Source organism: Mizuhopecten yessoensis, unplaced genomic scaffold (genome assembly GCF_002113885.1).
Source record: "Mizuhopecten yessoensis strain PY_sf001 unplaced genomic scaffold, ASM211388v2 scaffold1429, whole genome shotgun sequence".
Classification (NCBI taxonomy): Eukaryota; Metazoa; Mollusca; class Bivalvia; order Pectinida; family Pectinidae; genus Mizuhopecten; species Mizuhopecten yessoensis.
The window spans coordinates 457,582-473,177 of NW_018404042.1; the positions used below are offsets into that span (position 1 = coordinate 457,582).

Consider the following 15,596-nt stretch of genomic DNA (forward strand, 5'->3'; position numbering starts at 1 on the left):
ATGTAGGACATGGTAGACTAATGTAGGATATGAGTAGACTAATGTAGGATATGAGTAGACTAATGTAGGACATGGGTAGACTAATGTAGGACATGGAAGACTAATGTGGGACATGAGTAGACTAATGTCAGACATGAGTAGACTAATGTAGGATTTGGGTAGACTAATGTAGGATTTGGGTAGACTAATGTAGGACATGGTAGACTAATGTCAGACATGGGTAGACTAATGTCAGACATGGGTAGACTAATGTAGGACATGGGTAGACTAATGTCAGACATGGGTAGACTGATGTAGGATTTGGGTAGACTAATGTAGGACATGGGCAGACTAATGTAGGACATGGGTAGACTAATGTAGGACATGGGTAAACTAATGTAGGACATGGGCAGACTAATGTAGGACATGGTTAGACTAATGTAGGACATGGGTAGAATAATGTAGGACATCGGTAGACTAATTTAGGATATGGGTAGACTAATGTAGGACATGGGTAAACTAATGTAGGACATGGGCAGACTAATGTAGGACATGGGTAGACTAATGTAGGACATGAGTAGACTAATTTAGGATATAGACTAACAAACCCCAGATTTTGTCATTTAGTTTGCTGGTCACTTAGAGATTCTGGGCATTTTGATTAGCTGTTACTGGTTGTTAACCAAGATTTAAAAAAAAGAAGCATGTGTCTAGCTATATGTTTAACTATAGTGTACAGTCTTCCTAACCTGATACCGATTTTTAGGGTGACGGCCCCAGTAGGATGCCACCTCAGGTGGGAGGTGTCGTTTCCAGTCTGGATCTACTTACGGTGGTAAGCTACACATTCCTGGTAGTGTCGCGTAAAGCAGAAGGAATGTTGTGCAGTGATGCACCATTACCACCAAGCCGACCCCAAACCTCCGCCTGATTGAGATTAACGACAGCGTTGGGTACAATGTTTAACGCAAACCTGTAAATCTTCACGGGGCTGTGAGGAATGGCCATGGTACATCATGGGGTGGTTGACACAGCGACACGTAGGTCCTGCGGGAGTCAAATGGTCGGGGTCAATCAGGACAGTGGGTCTTGGGTAAAACAAGCAACGAGAATGAATATATCACCCATTAATATAATGAGTATGAATGCATTCAACCAATGGGGTAATTGTGAGAGAAAAATGGCCATGTCACTCGGCAGTGTTGGTGCTATCAAGATGTGTCCTCCCCACGCCCTAAGTAGATTAAAATCCTATAATCCTCACAATTCCTCAAGTGAAATTTAATTCCGATTTGAGCTTCACATCAATTAAAGTTGAATACAATGGAGGAAAATTCAATTTTGAGAACATTATGCTGGTACATAGTTATAGATGTGCCAATTAAGAGGTGAGGTTTGATTTATCGCGAGGAGGGGGAAGGTCCTATAGATGGCTTAAAGTATGTTGTCGGTACTGGGCTTGGAAAGACTTGGTCAGCTTAAACTATGTCATGGGACTTCAAGACAATGACAAACAGTGTGTGTCCACTTCATGACAAACAAATGCCATTTATATCAAAATGGAGAAAAATTCATGACGGATCAACCTGTTGCTAGGGACAAAGAGGTCAGAGTTTGAAAAGGGTCAACCTGATGATATACCTGGCTCACAGGGACGAAGAGGTATAAGTTAACAAACGTTCAGAGAGATGTCAACCTGATGATATAATTAGCTGACAGGGACGAAGAGGTCAAAGTTTACCAAAGGTCAAACAGGGACAAGAGAGGTCAAAGTTTACAAAAGGTCAAACAGGGATGGAGAGGTCAAAGTTTACAAAAGGTCAAATGGACAGAGAGGTCAGAGTTTACAAAAGGTCAAACAGGGATGGAGAGGTCAAAGTTAAGAAAAGGTCAAAGATATGTCAACTTGGTGTTATGCCTAACTTACAGGCATGTGCAAAAAGGTCAAGGTCACTGTTACTAAAAATAGACAATTGAGGGTTGGGGTTACCATCAGGCACATGGTGGGGCCCTTTCTGACCTCTCAGTTTTCTAGTCCTCTTCAGTGGCTGATGTAAAAGAAGATAAAAGTTAATGTTCCAAGAAATTAACAGCATTTGTGAACACTTTCTGTTGTAAAGTAGGCCTAGTACACTAAGTAGGATGTTGTAATCAGACTGTGGTGCTGGGTGGGCCGGGGGTGTAGTGACTCCACACACCATACAGTAATGGATTGGCCTGTGTTAAAACGTCTACTATAAACTGTTCTACACAAATACTGACTCTTGTAATGAATTGTGCACGTTTTCTCTTTCTGAAGTATGGAGAAAAGGCTTTGATTAAAATTTAAATGTAAATGATTGTGTTTTGTTAGAAACAGTTACAGACAATCTGCAATGTTTCCAATCTCCCTGCAGGTTTATCATTTTAAATTTAGAAGATAAAAAACAGCATGGCAGACGCCAAGAGGCTCTGGTGGAAAAAGTAGCCATGGATATTACGATGTAATTGTAGGAAGGAGAATTCAATTAAAGGCGTAGAAAATTTAATTGACAGTGCCTTTCTTGTGAATTTTCATAGGAAGGGAATGGGAAATCCTCAAATCTACATAAAACATATTTACTAGTGACAAACAGCACCCAGGGGTCCCGATTGGTCGACCGATCTACGACAATCTGCTCTGTACAAAAATGCCAGACCTGTGACAATCTCACAGGCGCTGGCTCCTGTCTGCAAACTGCCATGTCTAATAATGGGGTCACCAGGTGCAAACCTAGCTGTCCATCAGTAATTATTTCTTGTTGTTCTGCGACTGCCTTAAATTGGGTCTGAAAAGGGTATCACTCCAGGTCAACAAAAGACACTGAAAGATAAACAAGGTCAATAAAGGATCATTTTATTACATTGAAAAAAAAAAAAAATGTAAAATTCTATCAACTGAATTGAAAATTTGTTGAAAGTCACTTTTGTATTTAGGTAATATCAAACCTCGCACACACAAAAATAGATTTATATAATTGGAATAATATTGGGATATTTTTCAGTTTGCACATTATGAAATATTTATTTCCTTCCTTCATATTTGTGGGCTGTATAGTCTATGACACTTTCATAAAAGAAGAGTTTTTTACAGACAATTTTTATTATGAGTTGGTGATGTATCTTTTAAACAGGGTGTTCAATATTTATGATAGGAACAAAGAGTCTGAGACATGCAAATTACGTTAAGCATATCAATATTACAAGCAATCTTGAGACCTGTACAATGGGTTGGAGATCTCAATATTACAAGCATTCTTGAGACCTGTACAATGTGTTGGAGATCTCAATATTACAAACATTCTGGAGACCTGTACATTGGGTTGGAGGCCTCAATATTACAAACATTCTGGAGACCTGTACAATGAGTTGGAGGCCTCAATATTACAAACATTCTGGAGACCTGTAAAATGGGTTGGAGGCCTCAATATTACAAACATTCTGGAGCCCTGTACAATGGGTTGGAGGCCTCAATATTACAAACATTCTGGAGACCTGTACAATGGGTTGGTCGCCTCAATATTACAAACATTCTGGAAACCTGTACAATGGGTTGGAGACCTCAATATTACAAACATTCTGGAGACCTGTACAATGGGTTGGAGGGCCTCAATATTACAAACATTCTGGAGACCTGTACAATGGGTTGGTCGCCTCAATACAATTGATTTTGGGCACCAATGCTACAAACATTCTTCAAACAGACTTGTAGAATTATGGCATTTAATGAATTATACTTTGAAATATAGAATGCTTCTTGACACTGTTTGGCAGTGCTTCTGGATTTTATCTTGACTTGAATGAAAGTCTATCAGATCGTGGAAGCCTCAGCCTCGGACAATTTTCTGTGTAAACCTGGTGCCAGAGTGATGTTGAAGATGTATATTGGAGACAGAAAATTGTTGGTGGTTCTTAAAATAAAGCAGAAAAATGTTCAGTATTATTTTGATCAATTACTATGAGGCCTTTGCATGCCTCAATTACATTTTCTATAGCTAAATAAAATAAAAGTAATTTGTACTCTTGTTTTTTGTTTTAATGTTAAAATAAAAATGTCTTACATTTTAATGTTTTGTTCAAACCTTATAAATGGATAAATAATTTTGAGTACTTTTCAATTGTGTGACAGTTATTTGATATTTTCAAAAATCTATATGTCAATGTTTACCAAAATCACAGATAATATTTCGGAGAAAAGAGTTCGTCATTATGTAAGAATGGAGTGCAGAGGTTTCTCTAAACCTGATGTGGAATTTAGCAACGGAACCTCTGGGTGGCTTTGTTTTGATTCCTAATTAAAATATTCATATCCTCCAATTCTCCTGTGCAATTGTTACAGAGTGATACTAACCCGGAAATGTTGTTAATTCTAAGATGCGTTAGTATTTTGGAGTTTTATCGTTCATTAAAAACTGACACTGACCCTGAAATGTTATTTTTAGATATGTTAATTTTTGTGTGTTTTATGTAACAGACAGGGACTGACCCTGACCGTGAAATGTTATTTTTAGATATGTTAATTTGTTTGTGTTTTATGTTACAGACAGGGACTGACCCCTACTGCTTCGTGGAGTTCTACGACCACTCGTCGGCTGCTTCAGCTCTCTCCGCCATGAACAAAAGGATGTGCATGGGAAGGGTGAGTTACCTCCCTTGACAAACTTCTCGAACCCAGAACAGAAGCTGCACGTTTTATTTTAGCGAAAGACAACCTTTTTGCTTTTGTTAATGACACTATAACTCATTAAGTAGAAGTTTAATCAGTGATTTACAAAATGTCACAGCACCGTGGGAAAGTCTAAATCAAACTGTTCAGCATGGTTTTGTTGTTCCCACAAACGTTTGTGTAATGTGCGAACCGTTGAATTATCGTGAGAGTTGTCTTGGTAATTTAAGAACTGAGTGAAAATGTCAGTGTATGACTTTTTTATGCAACAGAATGAGATACCAGCATATTGTATACTTACTGGATTTTCGAATCAGCCGACTGGGATTGGGTATTTCCAAACAAGTGTACATTGAAAAAACCCCACAATTTCACACCTGAGCCTGTGTTTATGATGTTATGATAAATATTTTCTATACAACTGTGCGTTATCACCGTTTCAAGATTTTTCTAAGCAGGAAGATTTATTGTTTTATGCTGCAGCGAGGGTTTGTCTTTTCCGCCGGTCGTCGGTGCACCATCTTTACATCTTGGTTAGAAGTTGCATTTAGCTCTAATACTAGAAGGCCAACATACATCCAACTTTGTGTGAACACATCTTGATGAGTACTACACCGATTTGTCAAAAGTAGGTCACTGTGACCCAACATTTACTTTACTTTACTTTTGCATTTATCTCTATTTTTTTTCAATGCAGAAGCAGGGGTAGATAATATATATGTTTGTTTTACAAATATTTCCTACCTTCTAACAAAGCTTTCAATAAGTGATGTATCGCTAATATTGTAGTATCTATAAGTTACATTCCGTTTGTGGTCAGATCAGTACGTTGGTACCAAAATTTGAATAATTGATATTAGATGATATTGTCAGTCAGCATCTTATAAATGTTTGTAACAATTATGCAAGACTTTCAAGCACTTTGCTGATTTGTTCATTTATTCCATCCTGACTTGTTGGTCAACATCACATGAATGTTTGTAACAATTATAGAAGACTTTCAAGCACTCTGCTGATCTCTTGAACATGTGACTTGTAAAAGCCTAGAGTAGGCTATATGCCTAATGTCACAGTGGTTGTCTTGTTCAGAATGCTATAGAGGTTATACATTCATGGAGCAATCCTCTGTGGTGTTGTATATAGGACAGATATAGTGTAGGCTATATGCCTAATGTCACAATGGTTGTCTTGTTCAGAATGCTATAGAGGTAATACATTCATGGAGCAATCCTCTGTGGGGTTGTATATAGGACAGATATAGTATAGGCTATATGCCTAATATCACAGTGGTTGTCTTGTTCAGAGTGCTATAGAGGTTATACATTCATGGAGCAATCCTCTGTGGGGTTGTATATAGGACAGATATAGCAGCAACATCGCCAACATAAATGATCATCTGGTGAGGAATCATGGAAAAGCGTCAGAGGAGTCTGCACAAATACATCTGAGTAAAGCATTACCTTCAATTTCGGTAGTACTATCACAATGTATTACAAGATTTCAAATGTCACAATATATCACGATAACTTTTGGATTGAAGTGACATAGCCATCTGATCCAGATACTGTATATATTTTACTATTAAGATATTGATGCTGTTCTGTAGGTAGCACATGCTTGAAGTCACGTTCCAGAACAGGTGATAGATTCTGTTTTAAATAAAACTCCGAACTACGAGAGCAACCAATGAGACTATGAAGTGATGCAGTCGTAATTTGAAGAAATCATATTTGTAGGCAATACAGTTATACCTGTTTATTCTAAAGGTTAACTGTAATTAGATCTGGGTTTCAATTAAAATGAAACGCCGGAAATCCAGAAAGTGAGGTTTATAGTGTCCCATCATATCCCATTGCTCAGTGATAAAGCCAATAGAAAGAATACAGTTTTTTTAACCGTAGTGCTTTCCCCCTGTTGCCTCCCTAACTAAGTTTCAAGTCTACATTGCTGAGGCATAGATATATTACATTTCAATTTTTCCAGCGATAAGTTTAGGAATTTTAAATTGAAATTTATCTATCAGTCTTTATTTGCCTCCCAGGATATCAATTTGAGTCCATAGAGAATCAATAGTTCGGTAATGAGATCAATTTCTGACAGTCACCTTCACTTCCAAGTTTGATCTGTAACGGGACACGAACCAGCATTGATACGTCTTTCTGGGGAGATTGTTTGCTTCCACATTCCAAACATATTGCTACAAAAACAGGATTAGATTTAATATTTATAAGAAGACCAGAGCAATTGCATACAGCCACATGTAGCTTGTATGGGAAATCAGCTTGTTTAGCATGCATGAAAATTATACAAGGTTAGCTTGTATGGGAAATCAGCTTGTTTAGCCTGCATGAAAACTATATGAGGTTAGCTTGTATGTAACAGGTTAACAATAATGAATTTATGAAATTACACATAAAAAGTATAGTAAACTTAAACAGTGTAATGTGTGGTTATCATGAACATGTGAAGCATTGTTAGTGTGAATATGTAAAGCAAGTAAACTGTAAAGTATGATTAGTATGAACAGTGTAAAGTATGGTTAGCATGAACGTGTGAAGTATGGTTAGATTGAAAATTGTAAAGTATGGTTAGTATGACCAATATGTAGTATACTTAGATTGAAAATTGTAAAGTATGGTTAGAATGACCAATATATAGTATACTTAGATTGAAAATTGTAAAGTATGGTTAGTATGAACAATATATGTATGGTTAGATTGAAAATTGTAAAGTATGGTTAGTATGAACAATATATAGTATGGTTAGATTGAAAATTGTAAAGTATGGTTAGATTGAAAATTGTAAAGTATGGTTAGTATGAACAATCTAAAATATGGCTAGCTTGAACAATAGCCAGACTACACAAAGCATACAGTCAGCATATATGAAACTAGTAAGCTAGCAATATGTATGTTTTTGTAGTTGTCAAGGAATCCAGGTAAACATAAGGTTCACAGATCTAAGTTACAATAACAACTAAAAACACCTGATATTTCACTACACATACAAAATTGAATAAAAAACAGGGAGCATTGGATGGCAGATGTGTGATAGCGATAGCAATCGTTTCCTTGAGTGAATCATGCCTACTCGAATCCGTAGTTGTGTCATTTATTGAATACAAGGTATAGTTGTAGGTATTGATTGAGGCAGTGCATGTAAATGTATAGATAAACCTACACCACGGTTCATCCCGTACAATCCTGCATCTGCTATGATCTGGTGCGATGACATGTCACCGACGTGTTAATGTACGGAGAAATACACATCACCAGTGTACTGTAGGGACGACACTTATGCCAGTTGGAAAATGTTGCCTGCAGTAGATATGCATGGGGAAAAACACATCAGCTCAAAGTTACTTCAATCTTACACATGTATGGGTATATTGAAATAGATGATCATAATTACATATGTATGGGTATATTGAAATAGATGACCATAATTACACATGTATGTGTATATTGAAATAGATGACCATAATTACGTATGAAATCATTGTTTATTTGCGAAACTGTCCCAATACAAATTTGTCTGTTAAAACGGTCGTAGTCTCACAGACCAATAAAAAGTTGCCAAATTGGATTGTCCAACGTATACGCTTTATTACCTGGTTCAGATTTTCTCAATAGAAATTTGCTAATAGAAACTGACCTTAGTGCAAACTGACCAATATAAACGTAATAATTCAAACTGACCAATATAAACGTAATAATTCAAACTGACCATAATAAACTGACCAATTCAAACTGACCAATTCAAACTGGTTGATTCTAACTGCCCAATACACAATGGTCAATTCAAACTGACCATTGCAAACTTATACCCTTGTTTAGATAGAACATGCTATTTATATTAACCAATGGAGGCACGGTAGTCCAGTGGTAGGACGCCAGGTTAATGACTGAAAGGTTGCGGGTTCGAGTCATGGCACGGCACTGTGTTGTATCTTTGAGCAAGATACTTTACTCCACTTGCTCCAGTCTACTCAGCTGTAAATGAGTACGTGGTTGGGCAGTGCTAGAATTGTTGAATGCTATCTGTTGGCGCCGAAATGGCAGCTCCGGCTGTATGCTCCCCAGGGAGTTGAGAAAGGTATTGGCGGTTGTTGCAAAGGCTCTATAACCACGGATAATAATTTGTGAACTGCTTTGAGACGACCTACGAACTAGGTTGTGATAAAGCGGTATATAAGAACCTCGAATTGTTATTAATATAAATTCACAAATACATATTTACAGACATCAGTGTTAGATAACTAATATTACTGGCAGCCACAGTTCCTGTACTTGATGTTCAAATGATAAAAGATTACCGGAGGTCCAGAACCAGGAACCTGCATCACATTATAAAGAGCTGTATTTCCTGATGCTGATCAGAGCATACCCCAGGGACAACACCTAGGGATAACACGCAAATATAAATCATTCTGTATTTTTTTTATCATTACAATCCAAATGATTATATTGAAATGAAAAAAATGGTAAAATTAAAATAGAAGTTATTATCCAATATCTAGATGTTAAAATAGAAATTGTTTTTATACAATTTAAGAAAAAACAGTGTTTCATCGAACATGGAAGGGGAATTCACGTTAATTTTCTTGCAAAAATGTCTCCTGGATTTGCTCCCTGTTATTCTCTCGACCTGTGGCGTAGCAGTCGGAGCGGAGAATATCTGGGCCACTTTTTGTCAGATCTTTCTACAGCAGACAAAATCATTCCGACTGAAAATAATTGTAAAAACCAAGTTTTAGTGTAAACAAATACATCATGCATAGGAGTACCACTGGTGTTTATTTTAATCACAGCGACAGGCATTTGGTCATTTCATTCACTGATCAATCCTTTCTATTTTTCTGCTGCTTTGCCCGGGAAATGTATTTTATAAGGAATTATACAATGTCTCGGTTCAAAACATTCAGACTACCTCCTTTTGTAATATTCTGTATTTGAGGATTAAAAATTCCTCGCCACAAGACGTTCTTACGAGCACACTTTCTCTGTATCCTTTACGGTTCGGAATTTTTCCGAAGCAAATTTTGAAATGCAGATAAATCTATAATCATATATAGGGTAATTCAGGAAATGGTTGGAGATAATTTCCGAAAGTTTGATGGGAGTAACACATAGCGTGTTTGTCTAACAGTGCTTTCTGCGACCAAGACACATTAAATGTCAGCTTGGGTTGGAAGTGCTATCAGCAATACCTTCATTACAAGGGAGCAACACTAGCACTCTAATGAAAAAGGAAAGATTTTCTCATTGCATAACGCTTCGCTGGACTCCATGATAGATGGGCCTATTCAAAACCTCCTTCTTTTTCTCCTCCAAATCCAAAAGAGTTCTGTTCCAAGCAAAGTCAATTGGAATTCAAAGGAGAAATATCTGGAGTTAATTATGGCAGTTTAGATGGGATCTTTTTGTGGAAACTAGTCATAAAAATAATAGTTCTAAAGTGATCGTTGGATTGGCTTATATTTATGCATAATGTCTGGAGTATGTGTGGGATGATAATTATCACAGTTTACTTTAAAGAGGGGATGAAGGAAGCCGATGATTTCACTGTTGTGCACAAAGTAAGGACAATGAAGGAGCTCATAGTGCATGGTCTTTTATACGTAGTATTGGGATGTCATTATGTAGTTTTGGTGTAGCTGTCTCAGAAGTCTGCGTGTAATTAAGGCTGTACTGATAGGCTAAAGTCCTATCGCAATATATTGCCAAACAGCCAACCCTATTGCAATATGTATTGAATATTTACTGTCGGATTCAGAATGACAAGAAAATGATAGTTTTGGTTCAGAGATGAATGGAACAGAAGAATTAAACTTCAACAATTAACAGATCATCGATGATATATATCTAAAATGCACTGTCAAAATCCATTTGGGTAAAAAAGAAAATGAATATGGAGAAAAGTTGAAATATTGTATTTCAACTTAAATGAATTTCATTTAAAATGGTTTACCAAACAAATATGACACAATTGTAAAAATGAATTATGTTCATTTCTTCACAAAAAAGCTATAATCTAATCAATGGATGACAGCCTAGGAAAACATCTATATTGAAATTCTCTTCCGTGTACAAATTGGAGTGTAATTGAGAAGTCAGAATAACTGGCTGTGTGGAACATTTCTTTGTCTTTATATTGGTTGATGTGTGAAAAGTTCCCTTCTTCCACATTTGAAGTAATTTCGGTACCACTTATCGTAAAAACCTTCGAGTACCATGACAACCTCATTGATGTCATTACCATCCGGCACATGTTTTCTGTCCATATTTAATTTTCATTTATTGGATTTTATGACTCATTTTCTCTTAGACAACTCCAATTTCTGAATATTTCTAACTGAAATAATGTCAACAGTTTCTTAACAGATACACCTTAAGAGTGTTCTTTTGAATCAACAGTTTTGCTCCGAGAATCAACATCTATTGCATCGATTAATAAATTCATTTTCAGTTGAGACGATTGAAATAAAACAAAGTTACCATGATACCTGATCTGTTGTAACAGTGATCAATGCTATGTATCAGAATGATACACCATTGAGTGATCAATGCTATGTATCAGAATGATATAACATTGAGTGATCAATGCTATGTATCAGAATGATATACCATTGAGTGATCAATGCTTTGTATCAGAATGATATACCATTGAACGATCAATGCTATTTATCAGAATGATACACCATTGAGTGATCAATGCTTTGTATCGGAATGATCCACCATTGAGTGATCAATTCTTTGTATCGGAATGATCCACCATTGAGTGATCAATGCCATGTATCGGAATGATACACAATTGAGTGATCAATGCTATATATCGGAATGATACACCGTTGAGTGATCAATGCTATTTATCGGAATGATACACCATTGAGTTATCAATGCTATGTATCGGAATAATACACCATTGAGTGATCAATTCTTTGTATCGGAATGATAGACCAGTGAGTGATCAATGCTATTTATCAGAATGATACACCATTGAGTGATCAATGCTTTGTATCAGAATGATACACCATTGAGTGATCGATGATATGTATCGGAATGATACACCATTGAGTGATCAATGCTATGTATCGGAATGATACACCATTGAGTGATCAATGCTTTGTATCGGAATGATACACCATTGAGTGATCAATGCTTTGTATCAGAATGATACACCATTGAGTGATCAATGCTATGTATCAGAATGATACACCATTGAGTGATCAATGCTATGTATCGGAATGATACACCATTGAGTGATCAATGCTATGTATCGGAATGATACACCATTGAGTGATCAATGCTATGTATCAGAATGATACACCATTGAGTGATCAATGCTATGTATCGGAATGATACACCATTGAGTGATCAATGCTATGTATCGGAATGATACACCATTGAGTGATCAATGCTATGTATCAGAATGATACACCATTGAGTGATCAATGCTATGTATCGGAATGATACACCATTGAGTGATCAATGCTATGTATCGGAATGATACACCATTGAGTGATCAATGCTATGTATCAGAATGATACACCATTGAGTGATCAATGCTATGTATCGGAATGATACACCATTGAGTGATCAATGCTATGTATCGGAATGATACACCATTGAGTGATCAATGCTATGTATCAGAATGATACACCATTGAGTGATCAATGCTATGTATCGGAATGATACACCATTGAGTGATCAATGCTATGTATCGGAATGATACACCATTGAGTGATCAATGCTTTGTATCAGAATGATACACCATTGAGTGATCAATGCTATTTATCGGAATGATACACCATTGAGTGATCAATGCTATATATCGGAATGATGCACCATTGAGTGATCAATGATATGGATCGGAATGATATACCATTGAGTGATCAATGTTATGTATCAGAATGATATACCATTGAGGGATCAATGCTATTTATCGGAATGATTGACCATTGAGTGATCAATGCTATGGATCGGAATGATACACCATTGAGTAATCAATGCTTTGTATCAGAATGATGCACCATTGAGTGATCAATGCTATGTATCAGAATGATACACCATTGAGTGATCAATGATATGTATCGGAATGATACACCATTGAGTGATCAATGATATGTATCGGAATGATATACCATTGAGTGATCAATGCTATGTATCAGAATGATACACCATTGAGAGATCAATGATATGTATCTGAATGATACACCATTGAGTGATCACTGCTTTGTATCAGAATGATACACCATTGAGTGATCAATGCTATGTATCAGAATGATACACCATTGGGTGATCAATGCTTTGTATCAGAATGATACACCATTTCATTTAAGGTTTCCGTACCACTGCCAAAATTGTAACTAAGTGTAGGAAACTGTTTTTACCGGCAAGACTGTAGCTTTGATAAATCATTTCTGGAAAGAAAACCATACCTTGCAGGACTTTTTATGAAAAATATAATAAATTTGAATTCAACAAAATATAATCAACAATGGTGTTCTGAATGTAAAACTTGATCGGGCTAGACCAGGGTTCGAACTCTGGACTTCAGACTGTTGTACTTCTGCTCTAGCCGACTAAGCTACCCGGTCAATGGAAGTGTCCTAGACCAACTGTGGTACAGTTATAGCGAAGGACGAGTTAAGGGGAGGTTACTGTGTATAGGAAAAACTTACTGCAGTAGGACAGGGATCCTTATTGAAAACACTTGTGATTCACCAAAATTGTATATAATATAAACTCCATTTATTTTACAACAATTATGAAACAAGTTTTTACAACTTGTACAAATCACTCTTGTTAGGGCTGATGTTATCACACGGGGGTCCTAATGTGGGAGGAAACCGGAGTACCTGGAGAAAACCTGTGTGGTAAGGCAGGTAACCCCATACCTTATCATGTCTAATCTGGGAGTCGAACCTCGACTGCCTTGGTGAAAGGCAAGTGCGCTATCCACTCTGCCACCAGACCAATGCTTTTGTATAAAATTGTTTATGTGGAAAGAGTTAACAAACAAGATTTGTACTTGGATTTTTTTTTATCTGTTCAGGTTTATTAGAGTAACGAAAAACAAACATTCAATGTAGTTTTATGTACATTGTGTGAATTTAACTCTTTGGGGGAAATTGATACATAAAAACACAAGTACCTTGTAATAACTGTAGATCACCGTTGCAGTATGTTTACGAAAACGTGAGTTGTCACAGTTTGTTATACTCATTTCTACAGAGGAAATATTTAAACTGTCAAAAAGCAGAAGGAACTGCTCTAAATCTCTCTTGTTCCGAGTTACTAATCTTTTCTAGCGCAAATTTTATGTCTAGATGAACAATTACCAATAATTGTAGAAAATAGGTTTTAATTTTAGATCAGATTTACTGTTTTAACACAGGCCAGATATAATACATTTTTGTTCACAATTATTTATTCAAATCAGTTATCTACAATGTTAGAATCGTGTGACAAGGTTCAATTTTCTAGAGTGATATCATATTTTGAAATGTAACAATTGATCTGCAGTTTAACAATGGGTTGATCGTACGACAGATCATAGTTACCTAAGTCATATTGGTTTATTTCTACCATTAATCTTCCGTTTGAATTATCCAAAATGTATTATTTTATTCCAAAATCATAAATTTTCTAAAATTGAAAGTGTATTTGATTTTTTGATTAACTTTTGTTATAGAGATCTTTCGTGCTTCCCTTTATATCATTGGAGTTGAATATTTGTAATTTAAAAATGTTAAATTTCATAATGAATGTCACTATCCTACATAAATCTCTCAAGAGCTTCATTTCTGTGAGATTTTTATCTATTTTATGTTTTAATTTTTTAATGTGTATGTCATATGGCAAAGATTCATTATCAAGGTCTGAAGGATTTCTGCCTGTAAATCTGTCAGGGTAGTCACTCACTACGAGTTTGATTGCAAATTTATTATTTTCCATTAGATCTAAATTCATGCACATTGTGATTTATGCCAGTTGTCTCCCTTACAAGGCAAGGGAAGCCTTCTGTGAATGAAGATACACGATCCTCTGCTACAAGTCGCTCGGCGTGGAATCTTTACATGTGCCTCTGTCGAGCTATCTCTCAATGCCATGTCGCTAGGGCTCTTTCAAAAAGTCATTAGAAATCTAGCTGGCAGGTTTGGAGAGAGAAAAAAATCGTGTTTATGTGTTGTAGCATTTGTCTTTGTGAAGATAGGGTTCCTCCGTTGTTCACTGAACACGTATTGCAGGAGAACCTTAAGCAAAATATCCAATTCCATTCATACAGGTTATTAAAGTCTAATGGATCACATTGAGTGCTGGCTCATTGTAGTAATATTTCTGTTAAAGTGTCATGTGCTTTTAATTTGATCTTTTAAATGTGAAATTATAAAAAAAAAAAAAATACCAAAAAAAATACAAAAAAAATACCTGATTCACAGCAAGCTTATTTTTCCTATATTTATGTACATTGTATGGTTGTTTCTCCTTCAATTGTCATAATCAATGTTTTTTTCCAAAGTTTACTTAAATCCTTATCTATATTGAATCATATACATTTCATTTTGCTATTTTTTCTGAAAAGTCTTCAGAAATATAAGTCGTCAGAAATTTCGCTAGGTATGAGAAAGACTTTCAATTTGCTTGGTTTTGTTTACCTTTCTTCTTAGCGTTTGTAGTTGTTTCAATTTTAATGATCAGGATTTTATTGATGTTTTCTGAATCGCTATTATTGTAGTTATAGAATCGCATACATTTTTAACATTTACCTGAAATTTCGTTCTGAAAAGTCTCCAGAAATTTTGACAGGTATGAAAAAGAATTTCCGTTTGCAGATGATTTTTTTGCCTATCTGCCTTTTGTTCATGCCAAGATTTCCATTGTTCTCACAGAAATCTTGATCAGGGCAATAAAAAGTGTAAAATTTAATG

At 36.0% G+C, this 15,596-nt stretch overlaps 1 protein-coding gene across 8 annotated transcripts in view; it reads left to right on the forward strand.

Moving 5' to 3' along the window:
* Nucleotides 1–15,596, forward strand: part of LOC110462155 (nucleolysin TIAR-like) — a 290,371-nt gene that overhangs the window by 55,306 nt on the left and 219,469 nt on the right. For all 8 annotated transcript variants that reach the window (XR_002464240.1, XR_002464241.1, XR_002464243.1 and 5 more), the window contains one exon: nucleotides 4,541–4,636. Coding sequence is in view for 3 of the 8 variants with exons in the window: in XM_021516014.1 (XP_021371689.1) it covers nucleotides 4,541–4,636 (96 nt within the window). In the remaining 5 variants the exon portion in view is untranslated. The remainder of the gene's footprint in view (nucleotides 1–4,540; nucleotides 4,637–15,596) is intronic.